Source organism: Neolamprologus brichardi, chromosome 15 (assembly GCF_056152115.1).
Source record: "Neolamprologus brichardi isolate AB-2024 chromosome 15, ASM5615211v1, whole genome shotgun sequence".
Classification (NCBI taxonomy): Eukaryota; Metazoa; Chordata; class Actinopteri; order Cichliformes; family Cichlidae; genus Neolamprologus; species Neolamprologus brichardi.
In genome coordinates, this window is record NC_142118.1 from 15,787,362 (window position 1) to 15,806,120 (window position 18,759).

Genomic DNA, 18,759 nt, shown 5'->3' on the forward strand with positions numbered 1-18,759 from the left:
TCTTTCAAATTTCAATAATAACAATACGTTGCTTTCTCAGACGTTTGAATTGCTAAGACCTAACTTTTTTAGATCATTTTAACTTATGAATGACAGTTTGGTTGTTTTTTTTTTCTAGTTGTGGGGAAAATATTTTATAGTCTTGAGTTCATGCAGAACCGAATAAGACGTGTGAGCATTGCCTCAGCGGAGCAACATTTGTTGCACTGAAAGGGCATTGATGAATAGATGTGGTTCAGTTTTGTTTGGCGTAACTGCATATCTTTGGATTGTAGCGCTGTGGAGAGAACCCATGCATCCACTGGGAGAACATGCAAACTCCACACAGAAAGGCTGTGGAGGCTGTAGCTGTAAGATGGCAGGTCTAACCACTGCACTGCAAACAAGCAAAAATAAACCAAAAAAAATCATTCAAACACAAAGAAACATTGATTAGAAAAATTTCCAGTGCAAGAAAGTACCTAGTCAAAAGATTGTAAACCCGCACTGAAATGTACGCAGTCACTTAATGATGTTGGTGTGTATTTCTATGTTAGAACATCACATGTGTACTTTTAAATGTGGCTAATGCTAACACATGTACAAATAATCCCTGTGAGGCACAAGCAGAGGTCATCAACTGAAGGCTTAGACACCCATACATACAAACGACAGTCTCTTTCAGTAAATGTTTTGTGTTACAGGCATTTAGTGCACTGATTCCTGGATATACTGTATATTATGTTTGGTAATACTTGACTGCACTTCAGGTGGAATTTTAGTGCATTCGTTTTTCATAAATACATCAAAAAGAAGTGTCCTGATTCATGATAACACCTTATGTCCATGCACATATTCCAGATGGGATTTGTACTCAAAGTGAAAAGATGTTTGTCTGTGTAGCTTTTAGTTATCCAGATCATGGTAGCTGGAATGAGCTCAGAAAGAAAGTGACTTTTTAAAGTCCCGTGAAGACTTGGTTTAAATACCTGGAACTTTCTTTAGAACTCAAGAATCCTCTTGGATGAGAGATGAAACATCTCCACGAAACCTAAAGAAATCCTGTCCATTTCTTTCCAGGCTCCTCAGACAGATGGTTGGAAATGTTATGGATCAGCTTATATTATCTGGGGACTGTTTAACTAGTCTAAAACATCCAAACATACCTCAGAGCATGATTTTATTCAAATTTTATTGTGATTCCTAAATTTGTCTCATGGAGATTTGATTTGCTTTATTCAAAGAAAACTGTAAACAATAACAGGAAATTACCGTTTATTCTCAGAATGCAGCTGATGTGCTGTTGTTTTAGCTGACAGCATCATGCTTTTGAAAGTCACACACAAGCGCACACAAAAAATATTCCAAGTGTTGAACTCAGAAACACACACACACTTGAGGTGCTAATTAGAGGATCACCATGTAATTACTCTACGCTACAGCAGCTTGAAGAAAGACACTCCGTCTGGCTTTCTGTGTTTTCTAACTTTGTGATCCTGTGTGTTTCAGGCGTGTGTGCTTGGTTTTCGGAGGGTAAACGGGAATCTGTATAACGGGGTGTGTGAACCTTGTCACTGCCATGGACACACAACACAATGCCATGAAGTCACGGGGCATTGCTTGGTAAGTAGCTTAGTAGTGGGTGAATTATGTTACCTGTTTCTTTTTCTCATCATTTGTATTTATTATTTTATTTTTAAATTTTATTTTCGGTCAGATTATTGCTTTTATGTGTTTGTTTTATGTGTAAGTTAATACTCAAAGATCTAACCCTATTTATCATCATTAAAATGTAATAAAGAGTAATGATTAATGAGTTCAATTTTCTTTATTTGTTTGTTTTGAAAAGTCTCAATACTTTCATTAACCACATTCTTTTTTTAATCAGTAATTAAGGGAGTTAAATTGTTTATTTGGAAGCCATGGATTACATGTATTCATATTTTTTTTCAGTGTTTTGTTTTAAAATGTGTCCAATTAATTGAGGAATTGCAGAAAATCTTCCAAAATTGGTTGAGTTAGCTGAGTGTGAGAGGTTTGAAATGAAAGACACTCGGAAGCTAAATGCATGACTTAATATGGAATACATAAATGAACTTTTATGTATACAAAAGAGTTTTTTTCTTATTAGTTGAAGTCTCCCTGGATTTGCCATCTAGTGGTGAAGGCAGGAATTGCAGTGTGAAATGAATAAACATTCCAGATTGGCCTTCTTATGTGCATCTGCTCACATGCACCCACCCCAGTCTGCACATTGCCTTAGGGTTAAGCTGTCAGTTACCATCGCACATACACACCAGAATACACACACAACACACACATACACAGCGATCTATGAGTTTTGTATTGCCATGTTATGTTTCATTATAGATGAGGAGGATGCTGGGATGTGTCAGGGGGAGGCCAACACACAGAAAAAGACAGACAGACAGGCAGGGAGGCGCTTTCTTTTTCTCTGACACACACACACACACACATAGAGGAAGACAATTTGACGTGAACTCACTCACAGCACATAAACAACCTCTGTATACATATTCATACACAGTGAGTGGCAGACAGATCTGCACACAAACACACCTCTTTTCTGAGGAATTTGATTTCCAGCTCGGGTTGAATGACTGAATGATGCCATGGTTATACAGGTTAACACACTGTGTATGTGTCACATTGTGTTTCACCATATGGGACGTTTGAGCTGAAAAAAAAATGATTTGGAATAAGGTGACATATAAATGGACAGACTAGCTCAGAAGTACCACCGGCGCTTCAGCTGGACATATGAAAACAACCAAGATTTTGGCCAATAAAAGAGCTGTCTATTATAGATACAGCATAATTTTACGGTTTAAAAAATCTTCAGATTTTCTATTTTACGTTCTCAGTGTTGAAGAATTTAGTCTTATTAAATAAGTCGCGATGCCACAATTACAAAAGAGCACTAATGGAAGTAGAAGGTTTTACAGTATAAGTGCAGGTTTTAATATTGAGTTTCTCTCTGGAAGCAACTTCTTAATTCAGATTAAAAAGATGCAACAGAAGAAGCATCGCTGTGTTTTAATATATAAAGGTGAAGCCTCCCATTAGAAACCGTTGGGTATCGAGGGCTGTCGATTTTTAATTTCAGAGAGTTTTTTATACTGCCACTAAATCTGGCCTTAACTATATTGTTTGCAGCCTTCACAATTTTGCAGGTAAAATATTCTTGGGTTGACTGTTATGATGTTGGGTTTCTGTTAAACCATTTCCTGTTTTATTTTGGAATTCTTTGTCTGTTTATGTTGTTGATTTTATTTCCTGTCTTTGTTAGTTTTCCTTGTGATTGTATGCTCTGCCCTGATTAGTCTCACCTGTGGCGTTCCTCATCCCTGTTTCCAATTAGTCATCCTTTACCCGGCTATATGTGTGTGTCTGCAGTTGTTTTCATCTTACTTGCCTCATTTACCTAGACCTCATATTGTTGTCACCCTGCCTGGCGGGTGACAAGTTTGTGAATGTGATAACTGGAGAGCCAGGTGACGTAGGATTTTCAAATTCATATCGCAGTTGCATCTACTAAAATCTTCAGATAAATTTGAATCTCGGTGAACTTGACCTCAAGGTAAAGGTCAGAGATCAACTTTACAGAAAATCTTGTGAGCACAATAAACTGCGACCAATGTCACCTAGGCTTTTCAAACTGATACCATAGGTGCGTCAAGGTCAGAGGTCACCTTTTTCCAAAAATCTGGTTCTGCTGGCGTTGCTTGTGTTGCCAGGATTTTCTGGTGTAGTTTTGTATGCAAACCACCCCCACAATGGCATAAAGCTCCAAAGGTGTGAACTGTTTAGTTTTTATCTTTCTAACCTTTAACTTTTAGAAACAAAAAAACTGTTATGCTAAAAAAAAAGCAGATCTGGTCTAACGTCCTTCTTTCTAGTTTCTTTTTCTTCCAAGTATCAACTTAAATCATCCCCTTTTACTATTAACTGCACATGTATGGCTTGACTCAGTATGGTACAGGTTCAGTTCGTTGTTAATCCTGTCTGTCTTTAGCATTTTTGACTGTTGGAAATGATGCAAAGTTGGTCTGCAGATGTGTATAACATGTGCACAGCTAAAAAAAAAATAAAACAAATACTCGAGAGGTTTTTTGTTTCCAAGACAATTCCTTGTTACTTGAAAATAAAAAATTGGTCTTATTTTGGGGTTTTTTCCTTCCTAAATGACTCAACAGAACAATAGCACAATGTTGTTGAGGTATTTTTATCATTGCACAAACTGCTTAAACTTATCTTTGAAATTGCATCCTCAGAGAAATTGACTTGCTCTCCTGACTCAAATGAACTTTAACCCATTTTTCTCCCCCAGGACTGCTCCCACAGCACTGCTGGCCCCTACTGTGACACCTGCCTGCCAGGTTACTATGGCAACGCCACCCGTGGGTCACCTGCGGACTGTCAACCCTGTGCCTGCCCGCTCAATATTCCCAGCAACAAGTAGGTTCTGAAGACCCTGGGGTTAATGCAGCCAGGGCAGCACAATTTAATCAAATGCCTCAATCTATCACTGTTGACCCACCTGACTCTGCGGTCCCTATTTCTCTTAATAATCTCCCGTCTCCTCCTGACACTCTCACCATGTTTTTTTTGTGTGTGTGTGTGGTCTTTAGAGGTTATCGCCACAACTAGAGACTTCATCACTCTCGGTGGGAATATAATTGTAATGACATTAATGGAAATATCATCACCACAGGTAGACTCATAAATATAAGTGGAGAAACATTATCCCTGTGGGTGGAAATGTCATTGTCGCTGTTAGAATCAACATAATTTCTACTAGGAGCCTTAACACAGTAGAAAATGCAAACCTCCCACAAGTCATTAAGGGATTGAAAACCCTTTAGCATTATATTCCTCTCATATGGAAAGCTACTCATGCTGTGGCTACATCACAGACTTGAATGACAGATGCTCAGATTACACCACACAACAGTTTTCCAAAGAGATGCAAAAATACTACCAGACATGAAGACCTTTAAACCACAGCTATTAAAAAAGCATACACATTGATATGTTGTCTAGGGGTAGGCACATTGCTTGGTTACATGCGGTTATTAAATTGAACTCCCTCTGGGACCACACGTGTTGATAAAGTTTAAAAAATCATCGTTTATAAGAATTTATTTACACACGTCTGATTTGGTTTATTCATGAAGCATACACATAGTACATAAATGACATCATTTAATAGTATTTTATGTTGTTTTGAGTTTTTGGGGGGTTTTTTTTGCAAAGATGTTTTCACAAAGTGGAGTCATTAAAATCAAAACTACCAGCCGGTGTAAATTTGAATAATCTTTTCTTCAAGGTGTCCTCCTCATGCATCTCTTGTGCACTTCAGAGCAAGTGTTATTATTACGTTTCTCCCTGGAAGTCCAATTTTGTATCCTGGCACTCTCTGCAGTGCACGCAATGTCCGCTCTTCTAGCGTGTCAAAAAGCCAACATTTCAACTTGAATTTCATATAGGCGAATAAGGGAAATGCTGCTAGCAGTGAGTGAAGGTGTGTTGGTGTGGCCAAAAAAACATGCGGTACTCTAGCACACTTTTGGCATAGTTTGGGCTATTCCAGTGGAGTGCCCTCCCTCCGGATGTGTCGGTAGACTGCTTGTTGAAAGCCTGATCATGGAGGACAAATTCACAGGGCACAACCCTGTCAAAAAATAATGAGCGTGCTCCTACTCGTGCTTCTGATTTGATGTGCCACCTTTAGACTTGTGCACTTCTGACTTTTTGACTGAGAACTCCTCTTTGGTTTCTGAGTCACAGAGCCAGCCGTCATCTCCTGTAAAGGTTCTTGAGATAAAAGGAGGGTTAGTATGATACTGAAGCTGAATTTGAGATCCATGGTTAAGTTGCAAATGCAAAATGGGTCTTCCTCAGAGCAATATATGAATAATAGTATCACTGGAATTGGTGTAGAGAGACGCTCATACAAAGTCCAATCTTATAAAGGCAAAAATTGTAAAATAAATTATGCAGTTAATTTTTAGTAAATGTAAGAAATGATCAACTTCAGACAGTTTTTATATTATTATATTATTGAGCCGCAGATTTTCTAAATGACCAGGGTGTGATGCTCTATGGGACTTGCATGGACAAACAACACAGGCAGCAACAGCTGAGAATTCTCATGCAGTCATGACGTGACATATTCAAAACCCTAAGCGCTAAAGTAAGACACAACTCTCTGATACCTCAGGCCTCCACACCACCCTGGCAATAATAATAGCTTTGAGAAGCCATGCCTTTCACCCCCTCAAAATAGCCATCCAGTCCCTTATGTTTACCAAAATAGCTAGTTAGATTGTTCCACTTATCTGTAATGTCTGAGCTCTTATGAACATCTGATGAAGTGATTAGTGTCAACAGGGGAGAAGACTTTTAATCAAATCAATAAAAAAAAACTGTTTTGTTTTTGATTGCTGTTCTTTTTAATTTATGCCTGGGATTAATTCTCTAACTACCAAGGACGTGTTTTTGTCTTTTTTGTGTGTTTTTTTTTTTTTTTTTAAAATGTAAATCACTGTAGTTGAATGGAAGTTAATAGTCAATTATGTATCCACGCAGGCCTTAAAAATCTGCAGATAAAACTGTATATGTCTGTTTCACTAAGCATTTTTCACTGCCATTACGACCTAAAATTGTGCCAAATTTTTCCAAAAAGTATAACATGGCCTGCTTTTTTTCTGTTATTTTTATTATTATTTGTATTTTAATCTTGGTATTAATCAGTTTATCAGCTTTAAAGATGTTATTTTAGTAAAATGTGTTTTTTATGATTTTGCTACCTTAACAGGAGCCTTTCCCAAATAATTCCTGATGATGTCTTAAAAAGTGATTCACACATTTCTGATTTTTAGGATTTGGTGTTAAGCTTTGATCTGATATATCAGCATACTATAGTACCAGCTTCAGGCAAAATATAACAGTATGTCTACCCTTGATTTTTTTCTGCCTTAGTTTCAACCAGTAGTCTCATTTTCAGTTTCTGGCTGTATAACTGTTGCCAGGTTAAGTAAAAACACTGATCTTCTCATTTCACTACACTATTCAGCTGGAGAATATTCATGTCTCCTGCAATTTGTGTGAATGTTAATTTTGCAGATACTACCTTCCTAGATATATTTGCAGACCAGTGACAACCTTCCCATCCTGGCCCTTGCAATACCACTAAACTGCAGCAGCCTCCTTCACCTAATGATCCACACGGCAAAATCAGATAAGAAACACAAAAGCGCAATCCTTAAAGGTGCTTTAAAACTGCATCACTTTAATGACCACCAGGGGGCAACTCGTGTGACGCAAAATAGCTTCTTCCTCAGGTTCCTTGCTCTGTGACATCAGTAAACACTTAGCAATAAAGCATTAAAATGAGCACAGCTGCAATTTGGCTATATACAACTTTATACAACTCTTCTTATACAGCTATGAATTATTTACATTTTATGGAGAAAGTGTTTTTCAGTTTTTGTTGTCCGCATACTCTGGCCAACGAAATGTGATTTGTAACTCAGTGAGCCAGCACACAATTAATGAGCCAGTCAGTCAGCTAGTGAGTCAGTCTGGTGCCTGGAACCTGAGCCAGCAGAACTATCTATAGTTTTTGGAAGTGGGAGGGTGAGAGAAAGAGGGAAAGAGACTATCATTTTACTTTGTCGCTGTCTCTCTCTCTCTCTGTCCCTTAGTTCGTTAGGCTACACTTTGTAGGGTGGAAGAGGGTTTTCGTAGTCAGGATTGCGTGCATGTGTGTGTGCAAAACGGAGAGGAAATTAAAATGTGTGTGTGAGTGAATGTGTCATTCAAAGTGTGAATGGGACTGGGAAGAGAAAGCAGAGAAACAGGTGTGAATGTGTATATGAGGAGGCAAACAATGGCCTTAACTCGCCTCTGTCTTCTCTTCTTCTTCCTGCCTTTTGCCACACTGGGACAACGCTACCAAACTCATCAAAAACTTCAACAACAATCGCAACAACTTCATCTCGGGAACCATGGTAGCTTCAGTCCAACCTGCCACTTGAGTCAAGACGGAGAGCTGCTGTGTGATCAGTGTCGGCCTGGCTACACAGGACCACGATGCGACAGGTAACACACAGTCAAAGCCCTTAGAAACTGTGAAAGGTCTGACACAACTCTGCCTGAACTATGTGCCTAATTTTCACCTTAGCCCAGCTAAGTTCATTATTATTTAATTAAATGTCACTGTCAGAAACACACATCTATTAGTGTAATGCATTCAAACCAGCAAAGTATGTTTCATGACCAAATAGTGGCACTATTAGATGTACCAGAAAGTAAACCAGACTTATAGTCAGTTGTTAATTTTGTTTTTTAATGAAAACGGAGAAACTACTGCTCATTAACTGTTTCTTGAGTACTCTGTCTCATTGTCCATCTATTTTATTAGCTGAGTGACATTCTTGTTCCATTAGCTATGGGCTCACCAGTGCAAAACTAATGAGAAATATTTCTCTCTGGATATGCGGCTTGTTGAAACTTCAGGCTATACTGTCATGTTATGACACGCACCGAGTAAATATAGACATTTCACCACCCAGGCTGACTCAAATACAGTACATTTGGTTTGTATTAAAATAAAACAGCTCATAGTTAAAATTCTAAAGTTCTAATGTGCTATTAAGAGTCCTCTTCCTTATGTTTGTTTTTCATATAAATATATATAAAAAAGCATTTAATAAACTCCATACAAAGCCTTGTTCTTGCTTTTTGCTAGATGGAAGGGGCCTACCGGATGTTTGATGTGCTGATCTGATTCATGTTTTGTTTTTGTACACTTTTATGAGCTTCTTTAGTGACAAGTTTTTGGAAGTATTTTTTCTTCTTCTTTTTCTACACCACAGCCTGGCAACCCAGAAGCTGTTTTCTGTTGTATAAATTTATAAATCTTTAATAAACTCAGTTGTTTGCACTGTCGTCACATAGCAAAAGAACATCTTTAATCATAAAAAGTGTTCGCCCTGGGCATGTGCTGATTTCTTACATTCTTAAAAATTGGTGTCTAAAGCTCAAAATGTGTTCGTAGTAATCATGTTCTATAATCAAACTAGTGCACTTCTCTTTGCACTTCTCAACCACATTCATTCATCTTCTTTTATTAGATAACCTATGGCAAATTTAGAATTGCCAATTACCCTTACCCTTACCCTGTGGGAGGAAGCCAGAGATGGGTGCCCAGGAAGAACCCATGCAAGCATTAGGAGAATATGCAAACAACACACTGAAGGCAGCTTGATTCAAACGTAGGACCTTCTTGCTGTGAGGCATCAGTGCTAATTACTGCACTACTGAACTGCTCTTCAAATCTCATAGTTCGATCTTGTATAGCAAATGATTCGGTCTTGGGCCTGAAACATTCTTAACCTCTTATTCTTGAACTTTAAATGGGTAAGAAGCCCAGTTCACTGGCTTGGAGGCAGTTTTGGAATGGAAGCAGGCAAATGGGTCACTTTTTAGAAGTAAAATTGGTGCTGTAGGAGGAACTGAACACCAGGTTCAAGCACCCGACATTTATCAGACCCAAGAGGTTGGGTAACAATGTAACAATGCCCCTGCTTAACCAGCTAGCCCTGATGGCACTGGAAGGTTGGGGCCCATCCTTGGAAACAAAAGCCATGAGTGCCATGAGAGTGCAGATCTTGGTAGCAGTAGCAAATTCAATTAACAAATTTAAAGGTCGAATCTTGGCTGCTCGGTTGATGGGAACGTATCAACCATGATGTAAACCACTGAGTTTCTGGTGTTTGCCATTGAAGTCAACTGACCACTGTGTCTAATGCCGCATAGATTAGTGTTTACATTTTCAGCTTTTACAGCTTTTACAGATATGCAAGGATATGTTCATATGTTTTTCTTAATGAGAGTAACAGATTAATAAAACAACTGGTTGGTATATTTACACTGTTATTTATAAACAGTCTCAGTCTCAAACATTTGGGCTAATATGATGACAAATTCTGCAGTTGCAGTTACCCGAGCTTTTCTATTTGTTGCTGCTGGAGGATGTGGCGCCTCAGTTCGCTGTCCTGAATAGTATGCATGCCATGCATTCCACATCAGAATCTCTCTGTCTGCCTTTGAGTCTTTTTATAAACCTCATTTGCCACTGGAAAGTAAACTGACTCATTGCCAGCTCTGTCTGTCATAGAGTAGCATCTGCACCACATTGCTTTCCAGCCACTGTGCAATATGGCCTCGTGCTGGAACGTGGCCCAACCAATACAATTTGACTCCTCCACCTTTCCAATCTACTTCTGTATCCGTGTATTAATGAGTGACCACATGGTGCAGTCTGTGTTTTTAATTAATCCTAAAGTAGGAAAAAGCTCATAATATAGTAAACATTCCTTGTTGCTGCTTTTAATGAATTTAGAAGATGGTGTTTAATTTTGGGGAGTCTGTGTGTGCCTGTACATGTTTATCTTTTGTGCCTATGTGCCAGTAAATTTATGGATCTGCAGCTGAATATACAGAAGGCATCTGTGTATACATTCTCCTATCCACATGCATGTGTTGTTTTGATCTCATACTGCACAGTCTCATAACGCACAGGAGCTGATGTAATGGGAAATATTTTATTACTAATGACAGCATTAAGTAGGTAATCAGCAGTTGGTGTTTCTTGTTCTATTAGTCTAATTGATACCTGCTATGCACTACCTGCCATTACACTTCATTATCTACAGTGCTTTTGCTGTTGTTTGTGGTAATTAATTGTAATGCGCCAATTTGTCTGTATTATGGGCTTTAACAAAATAAGCTGGTCTATTCCGCCCATGCTAATAGACTATCCACTCACTGCTAAGTGATTCTGCTTTTCAATTTCCTGTCCATAAACAGTCATTTAGAATATAGCTGAAAGCTCTTTATTGCAGCTGCTTAACAAATGTGGGTTAAAACACTTTGAGTCACGGGGTGCTATTTAGGGTGTGCCGGTATGTTAATGGTCTTGCAGATAAGGTCTTTCATTTGTCATGTTAGGTGCTTGCTGCCAACTAGCTGCTGATATGATGGATATAATGTACTTTAATCGATCACCCTCTCATTTAGAATGCAGAGGGATTAAAGTGAGGGTTATTGTTAATGTTGTCGTAATACTACTTATTGATGTTAATGTTAAGAGATGTGCAAATGTAATCATATGTCAAGCCTCGCTGTACGTGTGAGTAAAAGTAGAAACTGTAACACGGAGGCTGCTGGAGGCTCCAAAGTAACATTCAAAAATAGAAATGAAGAAAACAGGAATTAAGTATCTGTTACTTAATTGACGCAAACTATAGTATTTAAATACCTTGTCTCTATGCCAGTTTATGAAGTTTGTCTCAGCTACTCCTCACACTACTGCAGGTGACTAAATGAGTATATATGATTGGAATAGTCAGTTCACGTGGCATTGTTGCTAGTAGTATTAAAATGAGTGTTGGCAGAGCATTAGTTCAGCATTACTAGATAGCAGCAGATTAATTAGTGCTTTGGTTTTAATGAAACCTTTCAGTGCAAAGTTCAGACAATTACTGTATATTGGATTTGATTGACAGTGGCCTGTTAGCAGCAGCACCATCGCAATTATCATCAAACTTGAAACAGCCCTCTTCGACTCAGGAATGACACCACAAAAGAAATGCGTTTAATCAGAAGCTTTTTGTGAACTACGAAAAGTACTCTGACAACTTTTTATGGCTTACTTTGTACTTCATTGAACGTTATAGTAAAAAGCTGATTCCAAAAATGATTTCCAGGTGCTTTTAAAGCACTATAGTTTTTCAAATAGCTAATTGTTAATTCAGGATTCAGGATTTCAGGTTGTTCTTTTATGAGGAAATTAGTCTAAACTGGTTGATGGTGTGAATTTGAGCATTGTTTTAGTGTTGTTCTGTTTTAGCCTGTGATGGAATGATTAAAAAAGCTTTTAACAGTTTTATTGTCCGTGGAGACGAACATAATTAATGATTATATTAAGAAGAAACTGAGCATTTATTCCCCTGTTGTCGACTCTCCATTCATCACTCTGAGAATACAACGCGACTGTTACGATCCAAGCCCGTCTGCCCTTCTCTATCTCTCTTTACAAGTTATGCTCGCCATACATTTCCTCCACACTCTGATGATTTTGACCAGGTGTTTAACCCCTCCAAAAATATCAACTTCAAGCACGCTAGACTAGCCACTATAAATACCTTCACTTCCTCTTGAGGCCCAAGTAACTACGCGTATGCATGACTAGAATAGAAGCCCTAACATCTGAATTCCTCTCGCATATAAGACTAAATACAAACAGCTCATCTCAACTCAAGAAATAAAAATGCTGCCAGTAAAACTAGGAAGATGTGCAGACATGCTTCAGAAACATACATGTGCACACACACACACTCGGAGTGGGAAGGAAAGCTAATAAACCAGTTCTATTGAGTACCAAGGAGGGTCAGTGGTAATAATGGCTGGCTGCTCTTGACTCTTTCCCTCACTTTGTCCTTTCCTACCACCCCCACCCCCTCTCTAAATTCAATTCTCTTTTCAATGTGAAGACCTTTCCCCTCTCTCCATCTCCCTCTCTTCTCTCATCTGATCGCTCTCCCTCCTCCCTTTTACTTTTCTCTGTCCCTCTTCCTCTCCTCTTTCATCTCAATTCCCTTTTCAGCATGTAGAGCCTGAGCTCAGCTTTGGCCTTATTTGGTTTCAGCGGCTCGTGTGACAGCGCCGCTTTCTCAGGTTAATATATTTCCCAGGCTTTGGCCATCTTCCTTTTTATTAATCAAATGAAGTTATTGAAAAAGCAAAATATTGAAATCCTGAACTGGTTTGACAGTTAACACATTTACTTGTTCTTGATCAAGGGTCCTAACGACCCTTTGGAATTTTTGTATCCATGAATGATGCTTAGTTTTTGCTAAACATAAAGAATCCAGCACAAAAACATCACTTGGTTTTTAAGACCACCTGTCATAAAAACAAGAAAACACAAACTAAACATTTGCTGAACTGAACTGACGTTTTTATACCAAAATTTGAGCACAAATTTGAAAATTAATCAAGAATAACGTTTCCACAATGCAAGTTAAAAACTATAATTTAGCATCTTAATCAAAAAGTAAAGTGCTTTAATTCTTTCCCCGCTTCTTTTGGTAAAATATCAAATTTGAAAATTCACGGATAACAATAATTAGGATTTACAGTTTTTTCTGATTGCTTAAGCACATTTTTTGTAACTATTGGCTATTTTTGCAAAACTCTACACACAAATAAGAAAACCTGTCACCCAATTATCAAAACATTGTAGTTCTCTTGCAAAAGCGAACACAGCTAGATTAACTCTTCACACCTTCGTAAAAATGGTATTTTCGTATCAAACAGTACACACAAGCCATCATCTACTAAGCACACAATGCGCCAACTGCACACTGATGGTATGAATACAAAACACATCTGGCTTTTGCTTTCTCTGTGTACAGATGTCAATTTGAGGTCACACTTTTGTCATAGTGTCATGTAAACAAACAAGGATCCAAACTTCAAGTATTGGTGTTTATTCACACTCATCAAAACCAAGACAAAGTCAGAACACAAAATAGGAATTCCACAAAAAAAAGGGAAAAAAAAGACAATCAGCCTACATCATGTCGTCTTTCTGGGTCCGGCCACAAAATTTCGTCCACATCGCATGAGATATCCTCCAGTCCAAGGCACCGGGGAAAATATCTCCTTGAATGCCGTATCCAGGCCTGACATGATGCCTGGTCAATATCTCCACATGCCTCCTCCATTGCCTGTAAAAGGGCTAGCTGTTGATGAGGATGACGGTCGTACACTTTCCAGCCCCAGGCAGAGAAGAACTCCTCGATGGGATTTAAGAATGGAGAGTATGGAGGGAGGTTGAGTGCCATGAAGGATGGGTGGTCTGTAAACCAGTTGCGGACCAAAGCAGCCCTATGGAAACTAACATTGTCCCATATGATGATATATCGGGTCTGCTCTGGTCTCTGAACAGTGAGCATGTCATGCAAGGTGTCCAGGAATGCAATAATGTGTGCAGTGTTGTATGGGCCTATGGTTGCATGATGGTGAACAACACCATTTTGGCTTATAGCTGCACACATGGTTATGTTACCACCACGTTGTCCTGGGACATTGATGATGGCACGGTGTCCAATAATGTTCCTGCCACGTCTCCTGGTTTTACTGAGGTTAAAACCGACCTCATCTACAAAAAGTAGCTCATGTCCCGTTGCATCTGCTTCTAGTTCCATCACTCTCTGGACAAGACAAAATAAATGCAACACATCAGGCCCATGCACAGCACTACAGTATGCACTTCCAAATTCAGAACCAATGACACTAGCTTACCTGCACATAGTCATATCGCAGTTGCTTTACACGTTCTGTGTTTCTCTCGAAAGGAACTCTGTAAATTTGCTTCATTCTTATTCTGTGGCGCGCAAGTACACGACTTAGTGCAGAAATGCTTGCACTGTGTATATTTTGAAAGATGGTGTCATTATCAATTATGCGCTGCTGTATTGTCTGCCCCCAACATCTGGACGTCTAGCAATTCTGTAAAGTAACAATTTCAGTGTTTTTGCATGTATGGTACTGTTGTGTTTCTCATTAGAGTATGGCAGTGCTACAAAGTACTCACCGATTCTCATTTCGAAATGTCCTAATGATGCTTGCCACAGTGTAGCGGCTCAGTTTAGGCTGAACCCGTTGGCCAGCTTCCCTCAGGGTCATCCCATGGTTGATGACATGGTCCACTATTGTAGCTCTGATGTCATCAGTTATTCTGTTTCTTACTCTTCTTACCCTTCCTCTTTCCCCTCCTCGTCCTCTTCTTGCTCCTCCTTGTCCTCTTCCTCTAACTTCCTCTAACCCTCTTGCTTCTTCACCTCCACGTCCTCTCCCTCGGCCTCCTCTGATTCTCACTCTTCTCACTCTTACTGCTCCTTCCATTGTACTCCACATAGACAGCTTACCTGTGGCCTGTTTATAGTGCTTAGGCTGATTGCAAAGTGGACTAATTATCTAAAACAGTTTTCACATGTGAAAGTGTGCCAGACAGTTGGCAAAATAGTGTTAATGATAGCCATACATGTGTATAATTTTGCTAGGAGTGTGTTAGAAATTTGGTAATTGAGTGTAAGCAGTGAGTTGTGTTTAAAGTTCTGCAAAAAGAGTGTTGTGCAGTGGATTGTAGCTACAGTTTTGCAAAGTGTGTGTTACAAAATTCCAAACTGAGTGCAAAGCAGTGTTTGTGCTTTTAGTTTCGCAAACTCAGGGAGTGATTTTGCTATAAGTATTAATAGTTTTAGGAATTGTGCTGTAAGAATCACAGTTAGGGTTAAAGCCATCAGAAAAAACTGTAATATATCATTTTGATTAAAGACTTTAAAGAGCGCACCCTGGTGGATTAACCAATACAGAAGCATAAAAAATGATTTATTGTTAATTCAGGACAGCTGTGGCATAAACCTTACTTTGGCTGGTGGACGAAAAAAATAGGTTAAGCACCGGACATTTTTGTTTCAGTTTTTTATGACTTTGGTTTTTAACGTTACAAATACATTTGAAATGAACATTGCGGGGGGGGGGGGGGGGTTGTAGTCAGATTTTGTTTCCAGTTTATAAATGTAGTTCAGACAGCAATGCTTTTATTTGAGTAATAGCTGGGCAGCCTGCAGTAAGCATCCTGAAGTTCACTGCCTGAAGCCATTACATCTCCATTTAAAAAAAAAAAAAAAGTCTTCAAGGGTTTACTTTTATAAACTTTAATTTCTATTCCCTTTCATTTCTGTGGGTTTGCCCTGTAGCTCTTTGGGTGTTCATATTTATGTAATGGGAGTGTACGTATATGAATAATTCTGCTGGACTGGTATCTAAGCAGTTTAACTGGTCAAACAAATTATATAACAGTGCTCATATTTCCTGTGGACCGTTGCTGATGATTTTTAGTTCTTGTCTAGATAGAGACTGGATTTTGGCTTCTGTGATAGTTTGGCACTTTAATTAGTAATTTTGTATTCGAAGTGTTTTATAATACTGGTGCTAGAAGCTGAAGTAAACAATACTTATATTTACCTGCTTTTACCTGCTGACTCATGCGCAGTAGTTGTTAGATGCGAAAGAAAGATAGAAGACAAGGTGACCCACTGTGTATTTTCTTTCAAACTTGAAAGCTGAGGGGGAAAAACATATTTTTCAAGTGTTATTTGGGATATAAAAGCAGAGCAAAACTGTATTTTCAAGATATTAGTGCAATACCTGCTCCTTCAGTAACAGAGAGAGGGAGAATAACAGGATGGCATCTTGTTGGTGCAGCTCGAAAGGGTAAAGCTTGGATGTTGATCAGGGTTGAGGCATTTTAAAAGCTCCTGTATGTCAAATTTTATAGTTAGACAGCTTCTGCTGCTGGTATAAGAGTAGGTATGTAGAAAATGTGACAGTTTTTACAGTCAGTTTCAGCCCAGTCATCCTCAGGGGTGCTTTTTAATGCTACCTCTAGGAGTCAGAAACTTGACAGATTACAAGTAAAAATCTGCAAAAACCTTGATGCAGAAAAATATTTGTGGGTTCACTGGCATGTCTTCTATCTGCATTGTACAAAATATTTCACCTTATTCTCTTATTATTACATCTCCCCCAGGAAGTTGATCAGTTAAAGATGATGTGAAACTGATTTATCCATCTCTTGGTATCTCCACTGATTCTCAGATGTTCCAATGGATACTACGGTCAGCCCACTGTACCAGGGGGATCCTGCAGACTTTGTGATTGCAATGGCAACCTGGACCTTTCCATACCTGGGAGCTGCGATCCAAATACAGGCCGGTGTCTGCGGTGTCGCCAGGGTTATGGTGGCGAAGCTTGTGACAGTTGCGCTGCAGGTTATTATGGAGACGCCATCATAGCAAAAGATTGCCAACGTAAGTAAGACGACAAGAATTTAAACAGAAATCAAGCAACTGATATACAGTCATGGGAAAAATGCTTCTGTTGAGCTTTGTCTCTTACTTGTTGCATGGCCCAATTTCAGCCAGGCTTTAGCAGTTGTACAGATGGACTCACATCAGTATTATAGATATGTTTATTTTGTTATTAGTATCATTATTATTAATAGTAGCAGTAGTGGTGGTGGTGGTGATGGTGTATACTAGTTGTAGTATTCGGTTTTAAGATATTTTTACATTTTCTAACACGGCCAAAGCTTCATAATTTGTTTGTACTTATTTTGTGATGCAGTTCTAAATTTGGACATAAAATACAGACAGTTTCATGAATGAAATTACTCATTTGATTTTAATCATTTGTGCATCAAACATTCACTCTCTGATCTAGAGCTAATTTTGCTGGTACATCCACTCCAAGGAAGACTATTTTGAATCTTTCCATTTGTAAATAATCTTTCTCGCTTTCGAATGATAGATTTCAAATGGCTTGAAAATGGCTTTATAACCCTTCTCAGATTTATGGGCAGCAACAGTTGCTTCTTTAAAATAATTTATTTTCTCTTTGGCATTGTGCTAACACACACTTGAATGCTCCAAACCAACAAGCTGCCAAAACCTCTGCTTTTATAGGAGTGGTCACACTTGCTGATGATCAATTAATCAAATGCATTTGACTAGCTGTACTCAGCTGCTACTTACCCTCTTAAGTCCCATGGAATCAGGCAGTTCTTCTGCATTTTATCTTAGCTTTTGTTAAATAAATAATATTAAGAGCTTCTAAGGATCAGATCTGATTTGATATCTAAAGCCTTAGAACTGAAGGATAATGTTCTTCCTTTTTACCATGAAGGTATTTTAGTTTATATCGCTGTAGTATTTCAGTAGTTTTCAAACTTTTTGTGGCCAAGGCACACAAATGTCTGCACGGTGACATTTTATCAGTTGTTTTTTTGATTATACAGTCAGACGAAGGCACTTCTTCTTGTGGCATCTAACATGATATTTGGTTACCTGGTTGTTCCTGACACAGTCTCGTAATTCCCACCATCCAGCAGCTGCATGAATTGACCTAGTTGTCTTTGACAGAAGGCCTTAAGATGTTTTTTATTTCCTTCCGTGCATAAAGAGTATGAACATAGCATACTTAGACATACCGGTAAACCCCAGCACACCATTTGTGAAGCTCTGGTCTAGAGGAAAAATATAACCCACACGTGCATCGGGTCTGAGTGCATTTACACTGCAAGCACTACTCACACACATTCATATTCACTTGCAGGGGAAATTTTAGAATTTCATTATCCTGTCCGTGGACATTTGGACCATAGACCACTACCAGAGCCACAGGGACCCCTGACTTGGTGTATATATCCAGACATCAAGTAAAAATCTGATTCCTCTGTTTTGGTGTAAACAGCACAAATTTAATATTCTCAGTTCTAAATTTTTTCGCATGTTATTCTAAATCACATACAGATCTGTTTATTTCGCAATGGGACCTCACTGAAATCTGAATTCATCTCACTCTTGCGTCGCTCATATAACTCGAAGGTTCCTCTTGTGCTGGAGATTACCTGCTCTGGAGTACACGCTGGAAAACAAACCCAGCAGAGGTTTTATGAGCTTTGATAGTTTGTAGTTGCTACAGTGCAGACAAATAAAAAACAGAGCAGACTTTGAAACTTTGAAAAGATTTTGTTTTTTGTTTTTTGCTTTTTTTAGACTGAACTATTGCTTTGTTGTCACAGGAGCTGTTGTTTGTCTAAAAGTTACATTGGTCCTT

General features: G+C 38.7%; 1 protein-coding gene across 1 annotated transcript in view; it reads left to right on the forward strand.

Annotated features, from left to right (window-relative positions):
- The window catches only part of lama2 (laminin, alpha 2), a 222,311-nt gene that overhangs the window by 105,593 nt on the left and 97,959 nt on the right, over positions 1–18,759 (forward strand). The window contains exons 18-21 of the mRNA XM_087851825.1: positions 1,489–1,602; positions 4,331–4,458; positions 8,020–8,106; positions 16,741–16,952. Coding sequence (XP_087707951.1) covers positions 1,489–1,602; positions 4,331–4,458; positions 8,020–8,106; positions 16,741–16,952 — 541 coding nt within the window. The remainder of the gene's footprint in view (positions 1–1,488; positions 1,603–4,330; positions 4,459–8,019; positions 8,107–16,740; positions 16,953–18,759) is intronic.